This window comes from Colias philodice, chromosome 19, assembly GCF_061535455.1.
Source record: "Colias philodice isolate Cphi_HAF_F1 chromosome 19, ilColPhil1 Martin Lab GWU primary, whole genome shotgun sequence".
NCBI lineage: Eukaryota > Metazoa > Arthropoda > Insecta > Lepidoptera > Pieridae > Colias > Colias philodice.
In genome coordinates, this window is record NC_143104.1 from 5,364,750 (window position 1) to 5,386,835 (window position 22,086).

At 33.0% G+C, this 22,086-nt stretch overlaps 4 protein-coding genes across 6 annotated transcripts; 2 read left to right on the forward strand and 2 right to left on the reverse strand.

Moving 5' to 3' along the window:
• Positions 1–1,690: 1,690 nt before the first annotated feature.
• On the reverse strand, positions 1,691–5,828 carry LOC149479946 (G kinase-anchoring protein 1-B-like). Of its 2 annotated transcripts, none has more exons than XM_089707699.1 (7): positions 5,594–5,825; positions 5,264–5,444; positions 4,984–5,100; positions 4,637–4,814; positions 4,038–4,340; positions 3,582–3,721; positions 1,691–3,255 (listed from the first exon to the last, which is right to left on the reverse strand). In XM_089707699.1, exons 2-7 carry the CDS (start codon positions 5,426–5,428, stop codon positions 3,220–3,222), a joined length of 939 nt encoding a protein of 312 aa, XP_089563825.1. In that variant the 5' UTR covers positions 5,429–5,444; positions 5,594–5,825; the 3' UTR covers positions 1,691–3,219. The 2 variants fall into 2 exon arrangements, with proteins under 2 accessions (XP_089563825.1, XP_089563824.1); XM_089707698.1 differs by lacking the exon at positions 1,691–3,255 and adding an exon at positions 3,288–3,495 and having other exon boundaries at positions 5,594–5,828.
• Positions 5,829–6,386: 558 nt separating this feature from the next.
• LOC149479947 (uncharacterized) lies at positions 6,387–8,694 on the forward strand. Its single transcript, XM_089707696.1, has one exon. The coding sequence runs from the start codon at positions 6,403–6,405 to the stop codon at positions 7,804–7,806; it is 1,404 nt and encodes a 467-aa protein (XP_089563822.1). The 5' UTR covers positions 6,387–6,402; the 3' UTR covers positions 7,807–8,694.
• Positions 8,695–11,717: 3,023 nt separating this feature from the next.
• Positions 11,718–15,664, forward strand: LOC149479948 (ubiquitin-like protein 7). Its single transcript, XM_089707697.1, has 9 exons — positions 11,718–11,888; positions 11,985–12,145; positions 12,394–12,608; positions 12,912–13,140; positions 13,432–13,559; positions 13,702–13,807; positions 14,276–14,410; positions 15,040–15,159; positions 15,409–15,664. The coding sequence occupies exons 2-9, from the start codon at positions 11,986–11,988 to the stop codon at positions 15,462–15,464; spliced, it is 1,149 nt and encodes a 382-aa protein (XP_089563823.1). The 5' UTR covers positions 11,718–11,888; position 11,985; the 3' UTR covers positions 15,465–15,664.
• LOC149479949 (uncharacterized) lies at positions 15,657–18,909 on the reverse strand. 2 transcript variants are annotated; one of them, XM_089707694.1, is made up of 3 exons: positions 18,700–18,909; positions 18,494–18,617; positions 15,657–18,007 (listed from the first exon to the last, which is right to left on the reverse strand). In XM_089707694.1, exons 2-3 carry the CDS (start codon positions 18,610–18,612, stop codon positions 16,402–16,404), a joined length of 1,725 nt encoding a protein of 574 aa, XP_089563820.1. In that variant the 5' UTR covers positions 18,613–18,617; positions 18,700–18,909; the 3' UTR covers positions 15,657–16,401. The 2 variants fall into 2 exon arrangements, with proteins under 2 accessions (XP_089563820.1, XP_089563821.1); XM_089707695.1 differs by having other exon boundaries at positions 18,786–18,906.
• Between the last annotated feature and the right edge of the window lie 3,177 nt (positions 18,910–22,086).

Consider the following 22,086-nt stretch of genomic DNA (forward strand, 5'->3'; position numbering starts at 1 on the left):
ACGAAAGATAAACTAAAGAAGAATTTATTCTATGAATATCGACAGTGAAGACGAAATGAGAACATACCTTTAAGTTCTATGAACAGACGAAAAACAACAACGAACAAAAGAATTTTCGTCAAAAAGTGAAAGTGAAACTGAACTTTGTGCAAAAACATTGTGAAAGAACAGAATGTGAATGAAGAATGACTGTGTCTTGGTAATTGTTGTTTCGTGTTATTGCATACCTATGTAACCCATCGAATAGGCATATTCACTTACGCGTAAGTATTCGAGTAGGACCATTCTGTGGGGGCGTGCGAATCTCGCAGTAAAAGTACATTAAACAATGCTCTACAATTACCACTTACTGCCATATTATTTAAGTAATGTCTAGTTTTAACATAGCCTTTCTAGTTGTAACGACTAATATATTATATATAACAGTATTAAAATGATGTACGTATTTCTTTAATCCAACCGACGTGACGTGAAATCGTTTGTAGAGACTATGAAAATTTTGGACCAAAAATATCTTAGAATTGAAATTCACGTTGCCATAATCACGGTTACTGCCACTATGACACTCGTATCGATAAGTAAATTGTAAGTTAACCCTAGTTGTACTAGATCACCGAGGGATTCATATTTTTATACAGATGAATTTATTATAGCAATTTGTATTTATAGTATTTTATTGCTAGTCATACCTACTTCAAGACGCTGACTCTTTGACTGTAACAAAACTAACTAATAGATTTATACGTAAATACATTAATTTTAAACAATTTTGTTTTCATGTGTATAAAAATAAGGATTCATTGTCAACTGTCTGTGCCTTATTTTCGGAACAATGTAGCAACAATATTTATTTTTGTAACAGCTTTGTTGTGTCCTGTAGTCTTAAGTAACTATGCATAATTATAACATTAGAAGTATTTCTATTTAAATATATGTACCTTATTTGTACGTAGGTATGATATTGTAATTGAGCTTCCCAATGTTTCAGTTCTAAGAATCATTTGGGGGCAAACGTCAATCGATTAATACACAATTTTAATTTTCAACCCCTAAACTAACCTTAGTTAAATACGCCATTACTTAATGTTTTATACATGAATGTTACACGCTGCATTATTTAATTACAATTGTGTATTTAATTAGATATCGCAATAAATGCATTGTTTTACAAACTTTTCTTTTTTATTTCAAACTGCTACATCCTCATTAACCCCTTCAACATTATAAATTGCCAAACGACGGCCTGCTTCTACAATATCGAAGTAGCGTATAATGAAAACTCGAATATTCTTAATATTCGAGTTGGACCAAACCTAATATTTCATAGTGGGAGTCGGACTAGCACCTAATGGATCACCAACCAATAAGCACACTCAAAAGTCTATATAACTTTTACATTCTTATTCTAAACTAGCTTTTCACCCGCGGCATCGCCCGCGCAGTCAAAGAAAAACCCGCATAGTTCCCGTTCCCGTGGGATTTCCGGGATAAAACCTATCCTATGTCCTTTCTCGGGTATCAAAATATCTCTATACCAAATTTCATGCAAATTGGTTCAGTAGTTAAGGCGTGATTGAGTAACAGACAGACAGACAGACAGAGTTACTTTCGCATTTATAATATTAGTATGGAAGTATGGATTATAAGCACACGAGTACAAAAAATCATTAAGAAATCAGATTGAGTGGTAGAAACAATAAAAAATGATATTTATTTAGAGAGATTACAAATACGAAATTCTTAAACTAAAAATACACATAAATAATTAAGAGACGGTTTGCTTTCAGTTAGAATTGTTAACGAATACAAATAATCGAAACTATAAATCAGTCTTACTTAAATCCCAGTGAAAAAATGAAGTTTTTTATCATGTATTACTTCGTTAAACTATACTATTGTCGCGTAAGTGCAAAACAAATCGTCTCGACAAATAAGAGCGCACTACGAGATGAGCTCTTATTTTGTTTGGAATCGAAGCTCGTTTTTCGTGTTAAATGCTTTTAAATATTACATATTTTTTTACGAATCGGAGAAAGTTAAAGCCAACAAACAGATCGGTCAATAGGAAACAATTCTTGCGAATAAAGTTGTTAATGCTTTAAATTAATTTACTCAATAATGTACCTATCGTATTGAAACTATAATATTACAAAACTTTACACTTGTCATGTGTTAATAAAGTAATTTATAAAAAAAAGTATGAGAAGGGTATCAAGTATCAACTATTTTCCTGGAACATTCAATATCAAATAAAATATCAACCTTCCAGTTAACCTTGCAGTTAACACTTAAAAATTAGAATCGCGCAATCAATACTTTTTGACTTTTGTAATAATTGTTATATAAAACAAAATAAGAGATCCTTTTAATCACCAATTATAGTTACACTTAATTTTTAACACAGTAGGTAAATATAGATATTATCTTAATAAAATAAGTTTGATATAAAACAAATTGACAATTTGAACAAATTGTACAATATTTGTGACTATATTATTATTAAAATATCATATTCGATACAATAGGTATATAGAAATAGTTTGACCACAAATGAAGCTTCATTATTGATAAAAATATGCACACAAATATATTTTAGATACATCTTTAATGATGTATACTAATAATATATATAACACTCGTTCATCTCTTCATAGCGTTTTTAGTTTTAACCACTAAGATCCATCAATTATAATAACTTTGTGAATAGAGTTAAAAAAATGAATTTTATAAAAATGTTCTAAGAAAGCCACTTTAATTACACTGGTATTTTAACTTAGGTATAAACCACTTTAATTTAGGTATTAAAGCTATGATGCCTAAAAATGTGCTGCAATACATCTGCAATGCCATTTACATTGCCATTGATAGCCCTTGTTTTTGAAATCAATTCATATATTGGAATGCTGAATAAGATAATTATATTGAGATAATATTAAATAGCAATAATATTTACTCATGAGAGTAGAAATAAATATGCATTTTTAGGAAATACCAAACAATGAATGCTGCATAAATTATATTGAATGGATTAACATCTAATCAAGATAACAGTTTTATGTAAATTTTTGGATAGCTAAAATTGTCAAATTTTAATTTTCCAATGTATTACACATTTTTGTAATGTTACTTAAATTTTCGTAATGTAAACTCAAAATGTGGTCCTATTATAACTATATATATTATATACAAATAAATTGAAAGGTCTAATAAAGTTTACTGTTATTTCTCTTTATCGCCATTAACCCCTCGTTTTTTCTGAAAACAAAATGTTAAGGATAAAAAAAAGCTTGCCGTTATAAAAGAACTTTATTGATATTAAAATAGAAAAACTTTTTTTTAACTTGAAATTTATGAAATAACTGTTAAGTAATGTAATAAATGTAATCCAAAAGCGAATTTCATTTTTATTGTTCAAACTGTAGTGCTTGATTCTTTTGTGATTATGGCTTCTGTCGAAACATCAAAACGGATTCTTTTCTTTTTATAAGGATTTTTCTGAAAGATACTCAATTTATTAACAGCTTTTATATTATAATATATAAACTTCAATATTGTTTTTTAAAGATTGATAAATAATGTACCTTGTCTTTAGCTCTAGGGTCTGCATTTTTGGATCTTTCTTTTTCCAGATCGGAATGTAAACTGGTTAATTCTGCGTTGAGTTCTGCTTGCATGGCGCGCAACTTTTCTACCTCCACCAAAACTTCTGCTTTATCTCTCACTGAAAATAACAATCACTTTTCAAATAACAATGAACAGCAATATCTTTAAACATAGATTAAAATCTTATATATATAAAAAATGAATCGCAAAATGTGTTGGTAAGCGCATAACTCGAGAACGGGTGGACCGATTTCGATAATTCTTTTTTTATTATATTCCTTGAAGTACGAGGATGGTTCTTATGTAGAGAAAACGTAAACATGTACCACGGGCGAAGCCGGGGCGGACCGCTAGTTTTATAATAAATACTCAAATCGAATCAAGAAACTTGTAACAATAATTTTAATTGTTTGAAAATTATTTTATAAACTTACTTTCACCCTGGCCAAGGATGTTACACAGTTTCTTATTTCTTGACTTGACAGTTAGTAGTGCCTCATTCAATCTTACAACCTCTTGTTTTAAGGCAGCAATTTCTATATCTTTCTTTTCTAAAGCATCCATAAACTGAACCCTTGTTATAATTTCATCCTGTGCTATTTGGTTTTTGACTCTGTCAATAATTTTATCCTTTAAAAGTTCATGTTTCGTCTCATCTTGAACTCTTTCGAAAAATTTTGTATCCCTATCTGGTGACTTTATTTCTTCCTGAGAATTTTTGTCATCCTCAACAGTTACTGTTAAAATAAAATATCACTATTACAAAGTAATCTTAAAAGTATATGTCAATTCAATATGTTTACGTCTCAGATTTGCTTTTAAAAATTTATGTGTCCTTTATTGGCTATATGAATTTTGATTGATCAAAGATGTATTATATGATTGTACAAAATTACATTTTATAGAAACCAGGAGTTCTGCCTTATGACTAAGAAAGCATAGTTATTAAAGATTGAATTCTAATAAACTCAACAAAGATATATAATATTATACATAAGATAAGAAAAACTGTACATAATTAAACAAAACTTACATTTTGAATCATCCACATTGACCATATCATTGAACTGATCTAAACTCATAACATTTTTCTTTTTATTTTTTTTATTATTGCTACGAGATTGCTCTTTTTTCTCTGAATCAGCTTCTTTTTTTAAGTGCTTGTAAACATCCTTTTTCTCTTCATAATCAAGTTTTGATAAAAGTATTGCCTTGAAAAATAAAAATCGTGAATAATAATCTATAATTATATTGCCAACAGTACAATTCTACATGAAATATGAACATAAAAGTTCTCTAAGAATGATTTTACGCATCTTAGATTATAAAGCAAACAATTTTTCAACAGCTATTTTTGTAAAGAAAATTGTTCACACTGACCTGCTCAAGTTCTGATTCAAAATTACCATCTACAAGTTCTTCATCTTTTTGCTTCCAGGTCTCCCACTGTTCAGCAGTTGCAGGATTTGGCTTCGACTTTCGCTTTTTAGTTGCATTCTACAATATTCAAATACATTATATGTATAGCACAAATGAACATGTCTTCATAAATAATTGTACAAAATATTTCTGTTATAGAAATAAAAATTCTTCAATGGGCAGTCTCAATACTTCAGAATATATTTATTTAATAATAAAAAAGTGATTATAATTTAAATACCTGAGATTTTGCGGCAGTTACATTGTTTTTGGGTTTTTTAGTAGGTTCTATTTTTTTCACCGAAATTGGTTTGTTCTTTTTAGCCTTTTGACTATCATTGGGAATCATTTCATCGTCTTCGATTTTCAAGCCGGCGAAACGAGATTGAACAACCACAGCAGCCATTTTACGTTTTAGAGCCCTATATTTATAAAATAGGCAAGAAAATACTATTTTAAGATTTAAAAAAACACACAAAATTAAGATATTAATTTATACAAACAACAAATACTGTTTATTTTCAAAAATCCATCTATTAAAATACAAACAAATATTGTAACTGAAACTTACCTATTTGTGTAATCAGACAAATACAATAAAAATTCCAACTTGATTATTAAATCAACTTTACTTTATGTCACAGAGCAAGTAATATTGCTTTATGTATAATATCGAAAGAAAGCACGTAGCTGCTATTTTTATTTCAATTTATTGAAAAAAAATTGTACACAAAATCTGCTGATTTTGATTTGGTTGATGATATGGATAAGCTATAGATAATATTGGATAATATAGAGTAGAAAATGTGCCACTACTGCCACTGACTGACTGACAGCATCTGTGAACAGGATGTACCAAGAAGCTTTTAATCTGTGATTTTATAAAGCATACCATTCACAATCCAGCAATAAATATAAATTGAGATACCTGAAATTCGCAATCCCAATTATTTCTTATTTAATATTTAACGTCTCCAACTGGAACAAGTTACAAACAGTTAAAATCAGAATTTAATTTACGAACTAAAATCTTTCAGAAAGTAAATTTTCACAATTTTGATTGTGTCCTCAGAGGTCCTCAGGCATGCTGACGAGTAGAGTATTGACGATAGATTATACCATGAGTATACTGACCATATTACTTGCTCTGTGATAGTTGATACTGACATTGACAATGAAATTGACAAATGACAAATCATTGTAGAACTGAGAACAGTGAATCGTAATTCGTCGATGTTTTTTCGTGGAAGCGTTGACACGTGCTTTTGGTGATATTAGTCTTTTTTTTCCAAATTTGTTGCTTTTTTTACCTTCATTCAAGCTAAGATTTTATTTTTGGTGACGGTGTTTGTGTTTTGTGTTAGTGGTAAGTAATTCAACATGAATAATCATCCGGATCCTCCGGACCCCCCTGATCCTCCATACAGTCCTACAGTAGTTGAGGTTAATAGAATCCCACAGAAGCGTCACTTAGCATCTGAAGATGCTTCAATCATAGCTAAATCAAAGAAAACATCCATTGATAATAACCCTAATGCTGCCTCTGTGCAAACTTTGTACACGCATCCTTCACTTAATGAAAAGGAAAGGCGCTATTCAGAATTAGATAATGGCCCCTTTATTGTCCATATTTCTAAAATAGAAACAGAACCCTCCGCTGGAACGATCCTGCGCCCGATTAAAGTTGGCCAACTTCTGGTCAACAATGGCATAAAAAATATTATTAGTGACGGAATCAAGAGAATCGGACGAAACCGCATTTCTATAGAGTTCTCAAATGCAATTGATGCTAACCAGTTTTGTATCAATCCTATATTGGAACAAAACAGTCTAGTCTGCACCATCCCAACTTACAACTTTTCTCGGATGGGAATTGTAAAAAAGGTTCCTACCGATTTTTCCATGCAGGAGTTTGTAGATGCCGTTGAGCTTCCGAGGGGATATGGCATCATACTGAAAGCTCGCCGTCTAAATAGAAAAATTAGAACAGATGATTCCACTGAATACACCCCAACTACTACAGTCGTTATAACCATCCAAGGTCAAAGATTACCTGAACGGATTTTTTTATATAAGAATTCATTACCAGTTGAGATCTACCGCTTGCCCTCCATTCAATGTTTGAAATGCTGTAGGTTCGGTCACGTTCAGACACAATGCAGATCAAACCCCCGCTGCTACCGTTGCGCAAAAGATCATAATGGTGAATCCTGCAATGTATCTGAGTGTTCTGCCTCCTGTATTAGCTGTTCTGGTTCACATTTTGCAACAGACTCAAACTGCCCGGAACACACTCGGCAAAGAAGCATGAAGTATGTAATGTCAGAGGAGAATATCTCCTATCAAGAAGCTTCCCTCCGTTTCCCTGCTTCCCGAAAATCTTTTGCCGAGGTTACTCGTCAGGTTCCCTCTTCCCCACATACATCCCTCCCCAATCCAATCCCTTCTACAAGTACTTCCACCTCATACAAAAAAACTGTTTTCCGTTCTCCACGCCCTAGAGCCCCTTTAGGTAAATCATATGACAGAGCTGCCCATCAAGACATCATTCAAGCCCCTTCTTTAGACTCCCAGAATGGCTGCGCCCTTTCTGGTAATACTCCTTCATTCAGAAAGCCCCGTGAAAGCAATGTCCTAGTGTCTTGCATTTCATTCTTTTATGATATAATTAAAACCTGCAATGAAGCAGACTTACCGTCCGACGTGAAGGAAATCCTTTTCAAAATTATAGATACTATTAAATCCAATAATGGCTCCGAGGACCATTATACAATGGAATTGTAGAAGTATTAGAAATAAAAAACACCAAATTGTATATTTTATTAATAAATTTAATCCAATTTTATTTGCAATCTCCGAGACTTGGTTAGTTCCCAATTCTCATTTTAATGTCCCTAACTATGTATGTTTACGCGATGACAGAGCAGATGGGTACGCTGGAGCTGCTCTGCTCGTTAATCGTTCAATCCCATTCTCTCTTCTCCCTATCCCTAACCATAGTCCAAGCATCAATGCTGTTGCTGCAAAAGTTTTTAATTTCACCATTGTCTCTATATACATTTCTGACCCCAATTCTTCACTAATCCCTGACATCTATTATATCCTATCCTCTCTCCCCAGTCCCATTTTTGTCCTTGGGGATTTTAATGCCCATCACGTTTCTTGGGGCTCCCATAAAACAGACACATTTTCCCTCTCATTATTAGATTTGTTCGATGATTTGAATCTATGCACTTTAAATTCAGGCTCCCCTACTCATCTTGTCCTTCCCAATCAGAATCCAAACAGTGCTGTAGATTTGTCCCTTTCTTCTCCGTCCCTTTCTTTACTCTGTTCATGGAATACTTTACCTAACACTCATGGTAGCGACCACTTCCCCATCCTTATCTCCTTTGAACACGATGTCCCTTCCCCTCCTCAATCTCCCCTCTTAAAATATAGAACCACTAAAGCAAACTGGTCTGATTATTCTCATTCCTTGGAATTTCAACTCAATTCCCTACCTTTCCCTTCCCTATATAATCCCCTTCCTATCTATTCCATGTTTGTATCCTGTATCATATCTTCTGCCAATAATCATATTCCAATCAAAAATCCATCCACTTATAAACCCTCAACTCCTTGGTGGGACTCTGAATGTACTGCTATCATCCGTGAGAGATCAGAGGCTGAGAAAATGTATATAGAACAGATGTCTATGCAAAATTTTCTTAATTTCAAACAAATTTCGGCCAAAGCTAAAAAATTATTGGTATCCAAGAAACGTTCAGGATGGCTTAAATTCTGTGAATCCCTGTCCCCTAAGACTCCTCCCTCCCTGGTCTGGAAACAGATTAAAAGATTTAGAAGCTCCCGTTCCCAAAATAATATCACTTCTTCTAACTGTTCTCTCTGGTTAGAGGACTTCATTAATAAATTAGCCCCCCCTTTTGTCCCTTCCCTTGAAAATCTCCCTGCTGCCCCCTCCTTCCTACCCCATACAAACTCTCTGGACGCTCCTTTTACAATGGATGAGCTCTCCTGTGCTCTTGAAGGCCTGAATGATTCTTCCCCTGGCATAGATGGGATCCCATATTCTTTTATATCCCAGTCCTCTCCTAAAACTAAATTATTCTTTCTTGATTTAATTAACTCCTTGTTTGCTTCTGGATCAGTCCCAGAATCATGGAAGTCCCAAATAATAATCCCAGTCTTAAAGCCTAACAAAAATCCTTCAGATAGCAACTCCTATCGACCCATTGCATTATCCTCTTGTTTATCCAAAATTACAGAAATTTTAATTAAAAATAGATTAGAGTGGTTTGTTGAGAATAATAATATTTTACCCCCTTCTCAGTTTGGCTTCCGCAAAGGCTATAGCACTTTGGATAGCATTGCTATACTTACAACGGACATTCAAATAGCTTTTAAAAAGAAACATTTCCTTGCCGGAGTCTTCCTAGACATTGAATCTGCTTATGATAATGTCATGCTTCCGGTACTCAGGCAAAAATTGCTTCAGCTGAGCATCCCTGAGAAGATGGTTCGGTTCATATGTAACCTATTTATGGGCAGATCAATTTGTGTTAGGTCAGATAACTCCTTGTCTCCCCCTAGACTTGTCTGGAGGGGCCTCCCGCAAGGTTCTGTTTTAAGCCCTTTGTTATACAGTTTATACACTCATGACTTAGAATTAGCAGTTAACAGTTATTGCCAAATTCTGCAATATGCTGACGACATTGCTCTCTATATTTGTTCTGATTCTACCTCTGAAATTGAGACTAATTTTAACAATGCTTTTTATTTTTTACACGAGTGGTTATTGCAGCATGGTTTATCTCTTTCAGTTTCTAAAAGTTCAGCCATTATTTTTACCCGTAAAAGAATTATTCCCAACCTTTCACTTTTTTATGACAATCAAAATTTTCCTATTAAAGACAATGTTAAATTTTTAGGTGTTTATTTGGACTCTAGAATGACTGGCATAACTCACTCTAATTATATATCACAAAAATGCGAGAAAGGAGTTAACGTCTTACGGGCTTTATCGGGCGTTAGATGGGGTGCTCACCCCTTCTCTCAAAAACTACTCTATAACGCCATAGTTCGTAGTCATTTTGACTATGCTTCCTTCCTTTTGGAACCGATGAATAAACGTGGTATTCAGTGTTGGGACAAGATTCAAAGTAAGTCTCTGAGGATTGTTCTTGGCGCTATGAAGTCTACGGCTATTAATGCTTTACAGATTGAATGCGGGGAGCCTCCGTTATCTCTTAGAAGACAATTCCTATGTGACAGGTTCATGAGTAAGCTCACCCAATTTTCCTCCCATCCCCTTATAAATAAATTATTTTCTTTACTCCAATTGGTCAATGGTAATAACTCAGCATACCCCCTTTTAATCTCCTTTATAAATATAATTTCAATACCTTATAAACTATATCAATCTCCCATTAACCCCCTCTTTTCCAATCCCTTTGAATCACTGATCTACCGTCCTAACATTGCATTTTGTAACATCCAAAAAAAGTCTCCAGATGCTTACCATTCCTTCCAGGCTATCGTGGCTCGGAATTGGGAAGGTTGGACACATATTTACACTGATGCCTCCAAGATTTCGGATAAAGAGAATGTTGGTATAGCTGTGTGGATCCCGAAATTTGCAATCATGTTGTGTCGCAAATGTCCCCCTATTACATCAACTTTTGTCGGTGAGGCCTTGGCCCTACTCGAAGCGGTTACATACGCGTTAAGTCACAATATTAATAAAGCTATAATATTTTCAGATTCTAAAAGTTGTTTGCAGTGCATTCTCTCAAATCAATTCCGTATAAAAACAAAATACCCTGTTATCCTACAGATCAGGAAATCTCTTTGGGAGTGTAAACTTAAAGGTATTGAAATAACTCTTGCATGGATCCCTGGACATAGTGGAATTCCGGGAAATGAGTCAGCTGACTGGGGTGCTAAATCTTCTATGCGCATTTCGTCCGAGTCTCATGATCTTGTTTACTCGCATGACCTTTCTCTCCTCGCTAAGCCCAAATTAATGTTCGCCTGGGAAAAGTCTTGGGCTTCTACAAGATTCCAGAAGGGAAAGTTCTACTCAAAAATTCAGAATGACATCCCTGTTAAACCTTGGTTTTTCAAATACAAGGACATCAGTAAAAACGTCACATCCTGTATTAGCCGCCTGCGATTAGGCCATGCTTGTACTCCCACCCATTTAGCAAAAATTAGGGTAAGGGATAACTCTTTGTGTGAGTGCGGAATAGATGAGGGAAACTTGGAACACATTTTCTTCAACTGTCCTAAAAACTCCTCTTTATACGACATCCTTCCCCCTACTATCCCCCGCCCTACCAACATGAATATTCTCCTTTCACTGACCTTTAGTCCTTTTGTGTATGTTTTATCCAAATTTATTAAAAATAATAATATTAAACTATAATTTTTCTTTCCCCCTTTTTTTCCCACAATTACATAATTTCTCCTATCTAGTCTTTGTCTATACTAATTCATATATTAACTTGGTGTTGGATAATATATATATTGTGTTGTTTTTTGTGTTTGTTGTAGATATTATCTGCGCTTGATTTGAAACTGTTGGAGCTAATCTGAACTTTTTGAACGTGAACAAACCCATTCACTACAGGACATTGGCAAAATTGTGGCAACGCAGTACTGCCATAAATTAAAATATTGAATTGAATTGAATCGTAATATTTTCAATTTTCTACGTGTTTTCTACATGACTATATTACTGAAATACCTTGCTTAAAATTATCTCAATTACAATAGTATTATTGATCAATGTAACATCAATATTACTGTATTAAAGTAATTTTTACTGTGGTAAGGTAACTCACGGATTTCCTTACAATAAGGTAAATGGTTCCAGCCACTAGAACAATAGTATTTTGATTATTAATTTTATTGTTTATTTTAATTTCTAACAAAGTTATATTCAAACTTCTTTACAGAATGGAGACTGTTGAAGCTCAAGTCTATCTCTTCTTAGGAGTAAAAGTAAAACCTGGACCTATTGAACGGCTAAAACTTGAAAATTTTCCACTTGATAATACAGTGAATACTTTGAAATTGGAAGCAGAGAAAAAAATCAGTATTCCGTCTGGCTCATTAGGTTAGTAATGATTAAAATTTTAAACATAAAAGCAGTAAATCCTGTCTAATGATTTGTTATAATTTGAGAAATATCTCTTTGTCCTACTCTCAATAATTAATAACTGTACCAAGAAGGTTGAGAACTTTGTGTGTACATAATTGAAAGCTTTTAACCAAATAAAAATTACTTAAATAAAGTTTTATATTGTATATATGTATTAATATTTGGAAAATATTAATAACCTTATGTTTTGTTAAAAATTTTAGAATTGATATATCATGGCAAGGTACTTCAAGATACTGCTATACTTCAAGATATTGGAGTGAAAAATGGTGAAATGATTCATGTAGTCAAGAAAAGAGAGCAAAAGGCAACAACCCCTCCACATACTTTTACTGATGCGGAACTTCAATATTTGAATTCCTCATTGAGGACTTTAGGCTGCACTCCTAATGCACCTGGATGGACTAGGGCTATGCAAGTAATTAAATTTATTTGATATAATTAACCCATTGACCACCGAGCGGCCCGATCGGGCCGAGACACAATAGATTTTCTATTGTGTCTGTGATCCGAGGACTGACAGATTAATTTTAAAAACCTTTTATTATTTTATCATCAAGTGGGTTTTATAAATTTTACACAAACAAAAATTTGTCATGCTTTATAAATTAATTCATAAAAAAATATTTCAGCAGTGTATAGTATTGATATATTTTTTTAATTTAATTGTGATTAGTTTATAAAAACATAAACATATTTTCATTATTGTACTTATTTCTAGCTGTTAAATGATGACTCTGTTATGTCCGAAATAATTGAACATGCACCCTCACTAGCTGAGGAATGTGAGATACTGTCCATACTTCATGAAGTAGAACTGTTGGCAGCACTTGGTACCAATGTGCAAACAATGAGGCGTGGGGCTGACGCTCACCCTGACCTGCCGAATGCTCTACGACAATTGTTACGACTTGTATGCTCTAGATGCCACGCACCTACTGCTGAAGGAAGTAAGTGATTTTTTATTTAACATTCAAGTCGGAAATTGGAATATGTAATGTTTAAATTAATACAATCTATATTCAGCAACTGCACAAAGTTGATTGACCATTTCAATGAAGTTTTGCGAGCAAAAAAGCAGCAGGAAGCTACTGTCAAAGTATTTGTATCATCGAAGCGATGGCGATAAGAATACTTGGACATTAGTTTCGTTCTCGCTCTTGTGATTTTGTGAATGATAGATGTATTGACTCAAACATGTTACTTTTTATTAGCACATAATGTCATTTAATTTGTATCAGCTCCAACATCCGGATTCGCTTATTCGCTGGAAGCTCTGTCGGAAGACGAAGATGTTGAAGAAGAAGACACTGAAGAAACTGAAGGTAGAGCTGCGATAACACAAGAACAATTGGCTGCTGCTTTACGGGTAATTATTGCATGTATTATCACAAGTGTCATTTGATTATGAATATAAATGTGATACCAATATAGATACACATTATTGCACACAATAAGGATGTTATATCCTAAACATAGACCTTACTATATGTACTTTGTTAAAATGACAGGCAGCAACAGAAGAAGTGATGTCATCAAGTTCTCGAGGCTCTGGTGGACAGGAAGGTTTGTTACGGCTACTGCAAGCCGCCGCAGATCCGCCTGCTGCTTCTTCAGGTAGCTTAATTTTAATTTTAAATTTAAAATGAAGATAATTTTAACAATTAAGCCATTGCATAGCTTTTTCGCAGACTTTGAGCGCGGAGACCGAATGTAAAAATTCCGTAACGAAAAACCGAACACCCCCCACTCCAGCCGGCACAGCGGTGCAGCAAAGCCGTGTATCGTCGTGTTTTTTTATTATTCATTACTCTGTTGACACATTTGTGCAAGCTCATGAAAACTAAAATCTTCAAAATATTCATATACTAGTTGTATCGCGCGGTTTCACCCGCGGACAAACCCGTAATTAGCTATTTCTATAGCTTGTTATTCTGATACATAAGCTACATCACTCCTAAGTTTTATTAAAATCCGTCCAGTGGTTTTATGTGAAAGAGAAAAACACCCATACTTACAAACTTTCTCCTTTATAATATTAGTACGATTAGTAGATTCCCTTTCATTAAAATATTCATTTCACAGGATCAAGCAGCGCCGGCGCAAGTAGATCGGTGATTACTCCAGAAATGTTCAGTGAAGCTATCTCGGAAGCAATGAGTAGAACAAGCGCGGCCAATACGAACACGGCTGGCACTCCAATGGAACAGAGTACTGCTGGTAAGAAATATATGACTCGAAGGACCAAATGGTATACAAAACTTGGAGTTTTGTAGGACATAAATTAACTAAAGAGGAAATTGCATAATCGAGTTAATAATATAGTTCAGTAATTAATACTTATTATTTTTGCTGTAGAATATGCTACGGCTATTGAAGATACAAACGACGATAAGTACTAGTTGAATGAATGGATCATCGAAAACACAAACAAAACAAGTGCCACCTTTGTCTATATCTAAATTTGTGTTTTATTTTTATTACAATGACGCAAACATCGACGAATATCAACACTTAATCTGAGTTAATGTTATATGTAATTAATATTATGTTCTAAAATTGATAGGCACATAATTCAGTACTTAAAGAGAGTGCAATCATGAGACATCTTAAATATATATAATTTATAGAACATAACCACGAATTACGCGTGATGACCTTGTTCAGACCAAAAAAGTAATGTCTCTGAGAAGACTATTCATGTTTTTTTTTCGTAGAAATGCCTTACTATATAGTAAATTATAACTAAATTATAAATAATCTATTATTTTTATGAACTCGTTACCTACACATAAACATAATATAATATGTTATATTTTAATTAATTTTAATTAATGTAATAATTGCAGCTTCGTCATCACAAAGCCCTGTATCAAGGGATGAAGATTTCACAACTCAACTGAACCACATGCATGAAATGGGCTTACTTGACGATGCACTGAATGTGCGAGCCTTACTTATTTGTTCTGGTGAGAATATTTCTTTTAGATTTTAATAAGGATAAAAATAATTTCTATGCTATCTTCCATATGTTTAAACAAAATAATTCTTAATGGGAGTAAAATAATTTAAAAACTCTTTGCCAAAAATAATACTGATTGCTTGCATATACATTTTCCGTAAAATCATTTTTACGGGAAATCTATATTGTTTACCACTTTCCTTATCTTTGATAAATGTTTTGCCTTACTTAAAATTATCATATCGATTTTTTTCAGGTGACGTAAATGCAGCAATTAATCTTGTATTCAGCGGGGCTATTGGAGACGACTAATTTGTTTTATTGACAATGAAATGTTTAAGATTATTTATCATATGGTATTTAAGATCATTTAGCTAATGATCAAATAAATTAGTATAAACTTTAAACTCTCATTAGAAATTAATTGTTATGAAGTCATTACATAGTTTTCTTTTATTACTTCTAATGTTTTTGTAGAAATGGATTATGAAATAAAAAATTAAATTGTTTAATTGGTATTTTATTGATTCAATAACACTTAAAATTTAAAATAACTATATTACATTTTAATATCACTGGATATAAATCCTTAAAGGCAAGAAATAAATGAAATAAATACAGACAGACTTTGTTTTATTTAAAAATAGTTAGTAGACCAGTCATATTGGTTGCCTTCTGTAGGGTCAATGATTATATTTAAATTTCTATACAAATAGAAAAATACACATCGATATAGACTATATTAAATAGTTGCAACATAAAGGTCAAGTGAAAATATTATATACCCTTTAAGTACATATTATAAGATAAAACTATGCAAATACTGTATAGTTGAATGATATTAATCATATCTTTTAATTTTTATAAGTTACCATTTAACGAAAATTGTGGATGAACAAAATATATGAAAAGTGAGGAAACTAAACTAAATAATACATTGCATTAAATGATTATATTCTTACATGGAGATTTTCAAACCTTTGTTAAAACTTATCCATTCGATAAAGTATTACGCAATATAAAAATGCATTTCTGAAATAGTTGTTTAATACATTATTTGATGAATAACTTTTAATCAAGGTTTGAAAAATAGTCCAATATAATATTATTGTTTGCCTATCTCTTTAGATTTATATCTGAAAAAATAGATTTTTATCTGTGGTCACATATTAAAATATTGGTTGTCAATATTGAACTTTCTAATTTCTAAATAGATACAATACTCTTAGGTATTTATTTGCTTGCATTTTTAATGTTTCATTTTATAGTTCATATCACGTTTTTGAAAAGATTTTCTATTAGTGCTATTATCCTTGACACGACACTGCTCTCGTTTTTGCATTCGCTTGAAATACCAGCGTGCCGTATTCGGCACCATTTCTCCAAATAACGCTTGTTCCACTTTCTTCCTAGCTTGATTACGGAAAGCCACCCTTTTTTCATACCAGTCATCATGCTTCTCATTTTCTTTTTTATTTAGCTTTTCTTTATTTCTTGGGGATCTGTTTTTTGGTTCTACCTTGTTTGTTTCAATATTTTTATCAGCATTTTTATTTAACTTTGGAACATCATTAAGTGATACTTGATCAGAATTATTAGATGTAAGATCAGCATCTTGTGATGAAAAGGATAAGTCATCATAATCTTTAATAAAGCCACCATTCATTTCCCACTGCTCATATTTATTCTGCCTCTTTTGTTTTTTGAATGTCTTGTTGCGGTTGTACTTTTTCTTCTCTTTTTTATTTCCAGTATATCTATCGTCTTTTTTTATTTCCTCTTCACTGACTGGATATTCTGTACTTTTCTCATTAATTTTTTTTAATTTAATTTTGTTAATGTATTTATCAGTATGATTTTCAAAATTCTTTGAAATTTCTCTTTTAAAGATCTTTTTATCCTGTTGATCAGTTTTTAAAGAATCAGCATAACTAACTTTTTCTGAATACTTTGTTTCTTTTTGTGGTAATTCATCTGAAGGTAAGTTTATTTCTTTTGTTGTATTTTGATTTTTGTCCTCTGGTGCTGTTGCAATTGTGTCATTGTTTACAATATCAACATTTTTTGATTTTCCAAGTTTTTCGTTTTTTATGTATTTATTAATATTGTTGCTCCATATTTCTTCCTCTAACTTTAATCGTTTTGTTATTTCTTCATCCAACCAACCTTTATTTTCTTTATATACATTTTCTAGTTTACCAATATCTACAATAAATTCCTTTTCATATGAAGGTTCCACCAAATGACTTTCTAAATTATCACTTTTCTCATCAACACATTTTGTTGGAATATTCACATTTTTATTAGTCAACGGTTCTTCAAACATTTTTTTACATCTATTATGTTTGGTTGTGTGAGGTAACTTTTGTTGTGATTGATAAAGACTGCTCAAATCCTTTAATTTACTGCGCAAATAAGCATTTTCTTCTTGTAGTTTATATAAATTTGACAATATTTTATTGACAGCAGGCGTTGTATGAATTGCACAGTCGTTTTTAGCTCCCCACATGTGACCAATGGCAACACCAGCTGCAGTAATGACACTTCCCAGGACAATTATATTGAGGACAGTGCTGAGCCTTTTATTTCTTCTGTGCACATATATTCTGTGTTTTCCACCATTATCTCCCAAGAAATCGTCTTCATCCCTTAAGGACTCATTTGTGTTATTTAAATGAGTAAGAGGTGTATTGACGGAAACATACTGTGAAATCTCTGGATCATTAGGATGGACTTCTTCAGACAGAAAATTGTCATAGTTCATTTGATATGGGGATGGTGTTTCGTGATCACTGTCGGTGATGATTGATATGCCATCTGTATCATCATCTTTTTCTTGATTTTCTGGTACAGGACTGAAGAGAAATTATTATCATCAATTAAGTGTTAAAATAATACTACATTTTAGGGAATTTACCTTAACCAAACAGAAGGAAAAATAAAATCCCAAGAAAAAGTTATTTAAAATATAATGCATGTATTAGTTACAATTGATATACAGAATCTTAACTCCGTAAATAATAAAGACATTTCTAATTTCTATTGGCACATGATTGTCCATGCCTATATTGATTTATGAATAAATACAATTTTAATTTCATACTAAAATAAAACAAATCTACATACAGATGAAGTGTAGTATACCTTCCTTTATGTAAAGTGTAAACAATAACACATATTCATGTAACTGGCATGTTTCCAAATACTAAATTCATACTTATTTTAACTTTGTATGATGTTTTGTATTTATTTCATATTACTGTTTCAGAAGGCAAAGTAAATTGTATATTTAAAGTATGCCAATACTTTATAATTTTAATAATTAAATAAAATGTTATTACCTTTCTACTAACGTTTCTGCGAAATCCGGCGCTTCTTCTGCCAAGGCGGGGTTGGATTCAAGTAAAGTCCAACTTTCACCAGAATCAGAATCACTGTGCTCTAAAGAAGGTCCATCCATTTTGCCTTTAATTAAGCGGAAATAAAATAAATAAGTTAATAATTGAAGTATGACGCAAATCCATAAATAACATATACTAATAAGTACCGTTCGCTTTACAAACAATTTAGGTGATAGCAGAATGTATAATAATAGCAGTGGTTACATTACAATATTAAAAAAAATCAAAATACATTATGTTTTTATAAAAATAAAATTGTTTTGTAACGCGTCACAATTACTGCAATGGATTTTGCGTTGTGTTTTGTTTTCACAAATTCACAATCACATTTTGAGTTTTGACATATATTGTCCAGTGTTGTCAGTTCTCACTTGTCAGAAAAAAAATAAAAAAAAATCCTTTCAAAACGTTTCAAAAGTCTAAGTCAAAAGTATACAATTTATGCTATCCAACTTACAATAATTATGGGTGCTTTTATAATTTACCGTGGCACGGCACGGTACGGCACGTTTTTATCGTCACGGTAAATTAGGAAAGCAAAATGTATGCATTTGTATGCAAACGCTTTTAATTTACCGTCCACGGCAACGGCACGCCGTGAACGGCAACGATCTACCGTGCCGTTGCCGTAGCATACTGTGCTCCCTATCAAATCGTCGCGGCATTGTTGAGTGTAGTGCGTGCGTACAAGAAATTTGTATGTGTGCGTGCGTAGCCAAGAGGCGCGGGAGGCAGGGCGGCGCCGGCGGCCTTTGAAGACGCGCAAATTTAACGGCGAATTATAAAATCACCCTACGGCACGGCATGCATGCCGTCCACACTCCACTGCCACAAAACTTCTATCTCGTCCACGGTAAAATCGTGCCGTGTCGTGAAACGGCAAATTATAAAAGCACCCTTTCACGGATTAATATTATGACTTCAACTAGAAATTAATTTTTCAAAAGTATAGTCTGGGAACTTCAAGTGTACGGTATGAAATCACGAACAAGGAATTGAAACTGATAGACTATGTATATTGTATATGTAATAATTAGACATCGGATTATATGCACTAACAAAATGCTAAAATATGCATGCACTAAAAAAGGCCGAAATATGCACTAAAAACGACTGATATGCCTAAAATATGCACATTACACAAATCAAAAAAGATTCATTATTTTTATATATTTAAATTATAGATTGTACAAAAACAGTGAAATTTTCTTGTAATTAAGTATAGTTTTTTTGCCAATATACAATTAAGCATTTTTACCAAATTTTCGAGCGCAAATTTGTGACGTTTGTCACCCGCAATCCTAGTGTTGCCACCTTAGACCATTTCGAGCTAAACTAAGCCCTTTTTTGGTATTCAACCCGTGTTTTAAGTTTTTAGCCCCAAAAGGGTAATCTAGCCCTATTTTGATTGGTTCAAAATTTACTTAAAATGGAGCACATTTTGTAATTTTTTGCCATTTTACCATGCTAAAATATGGCTAAAATAGGGTTTGTTTACTCGCTGAGCGTTCTGATTGGCTAATAAAGGTTAGTCGACCAGTAAAAAATTCCCGCTACTTAACGAAATATGCACAATTGGGGAAAAAGGCTAAAATATGCACTAACGCCGTAATTAGAGCGATTTATGCATTTGCATATGCAAATATGCAAATGCATATAATCCGATGTCTAGTAATAATTATTGGTGTATAATCGTAGACAAAGACGTAAATTATCACATAATTTATATAGGTACTTACTGTTAAAAAGACAGTGCACCAAAAATATTTGTTTCATTAAGGTCAAGGTGTCTGTAAACGGGCTACAAAAATGCATCTTGCTGGCAATTTTACAAAGTTTCGCCTCTATAGCGGTGAGTCCATAGCAAAGAGTATAATAATATATTGGTCCATAGTTACTATCTTAGAATAATTACACATAGAAAGATAGTCTTCATACAAGCGCCATCTCAAAAGTGACCATCACCAAGTGACTCTCGGTAGAGAGTATAGTATATTCTTTGAAAGTGACGCACTAAATCGGTTCACACAGAGATGACGATTACGTGCTCACGCTCGGCGACACGCACACATACACTTGTGTAATGTTGTCAGTGGCGGTCCATTTTGCCCGAAAGTGGGGTAATCATTCGGTCGCTGATAACCATTTGTTTTTGGCAATTATTATAAATAGGTGTTTGATAAAGTGTGGATATGGTAATTTAAAGTTTTTATTATACGGGAATGTTTATTTTTTATAACGAATAAAAGAAAACAACAACACTTATAAGAAAATTAACTCTTTTTAAGAATTGTATACAATTATGTTTTTTTACTCTGTAATTAAAGTTGGTTTACTTTATTATTATACAAAATATTAAAGAAATAATCAGTTTAGAAACCTGTAAACTGTATTTGTTTCCTGAATAATTGTCGCTTTGATAATGCTGTTTTCATTACATTGTCTTTTTTCGACTCGTAAAAAAGACGGATGCGCAAATATTTTTCAATAATAAGCTTTGACAAATTGTTAACATGATTTTTCCCATTAACATGTTCCTTTGCGTTAGGGAAAATAGTCCTACCAACAAGTTTTTCAATAATTTTCAAAGCAAGTTTTTTCTCTGATGTTTTATTTATATTATTTGTCTCCGCCATGTACATCCGCAAATAATTTTCGGCTATACCACATATTACGTAAACAGCTTCTGATACATAAATTAAGCCGCCGTTGTCCCTTAAAGCGACCAATTTGTGAAACCACAATTTTTCATTGGTGAGCATGCTATCTATACAAAAACTACACTTAATTCTTTTCATTAGGGATCTTGCTACATTCCCAGCAATGTAGCCTACGACATAATTTTTGTAGTTAGGATCATCAGTCAAAGCTAGAGTCTGGCCAGCCAAAGCTGAACCCAGTGTTTTTTGTAGCGGCCACATTAGGGAATGTCATCATGGCGTTTCTGCGTAGTTAGTTGTCAGTTTTGTTGAAAACGGTTCAAATCATTTGCTTTAATAACGTTTAAATCCTGCTGTGTTGTGTACATAATGTACCTATATACTATGGTCACCTATAAGAATATCAAAAGTATCAAAATGTTTTTTTCCTACTAAAGCCGATGTTACCAGGTCCATGTTTTTTAAATTTGCCGCCCTTTACTGGGTTCAGCTTTGGCTGGCCAGACTCTATTATAGAAGCAATGTCTACATCAGATGCGTGTCCTTCTGACTCTTGGTACGGCTGTTCTTCGTCATCATCAAAACGTTCATAAGAAGTAGTGATTAATGCTTTGAGTTTGAGTTTGAGGACGGAAATATCTTCTAATGGCACACAGTTACCTGTTACGACTGCTTTTATTTCCATGTGACATAATAGTTTTTTGTACGCACCTTTGAGCTGAAGGACATTAGGATTGTCATTATGCCCTCCATTCATTCTTATCATGCCGAAGAACAATTCCAAATGATCTTGGCTCAAACGGTACGTAGAAATATAGACCATTTCTTTTGTATCCTCAACTAGAGTATTATACAAGTGTTTTAGGCTTTCTA

Bases quoted from the DNA above. Each gene is read 5' to 3' on its own strand.
- LOC149479946 (XM_089707698.1), bottom strand. From the start codon at position 5,428: ATGGCTGCTGTGGTTGTTCAATCTCGTTTCGCCGGCTTGAAAATCGAA. The intron at 5,101-5,263 runs GTATTTAAATTA...TGAATATTGTAG, and splicing joins TAACTGCCGCAAAATCTCAG to AATGCAACTAAAAAGCGAAA. The intron at 4,815-4,983 runs GTCAGTGTGAAC...TTATTTTTCAAG, and splicing joins TTGAATCAGAACTTGAGCAG to GCAATACTTTTATCAAAACT.
- LOC149479947 (XM_089707696.1), top strand. From the start codon at position 6,403: ATGAATAATCATCCGGATCCTCCGGACCCCCCTGATCCTCCATACAGT.
- LOC149479948 (XM_089707697.1), top strand. From the start codon at position 11,986: ATGGAGACTGTTGAAGCTCAAGTCTATCTCTTCTTAGGAGTAAAAGTA. The intron at 12,146-12,393 runs GTTAGTAATGAT...TAAAAATTTTAG, and splicing joins TATTCCGTCTGGCTCATTAG to AATTGATATATCATGGCAAG. The intron at 14,411-15,039 runs GTAAGAAATATA...TAATAATTGCAG, and splicing joins AATGGAACAGAGTACTGCTG to CTTCGTCATCACAAAGCCCT.
- LOC149479949 (XM_089707694.1), bottom strand. From the start codon at position 18,612: ATGGATGGACCTTCTTTAGAGCACAGTGATTCTGATTCTGGTGAAAGT. The intron at 18,008-18,493 runs GTAATAACATTT...ATTTCTCTTCAG, and splicing joins GCAGAAACGTTAGTAGAAAG to TCCTGTACCAGAAAATCAAG.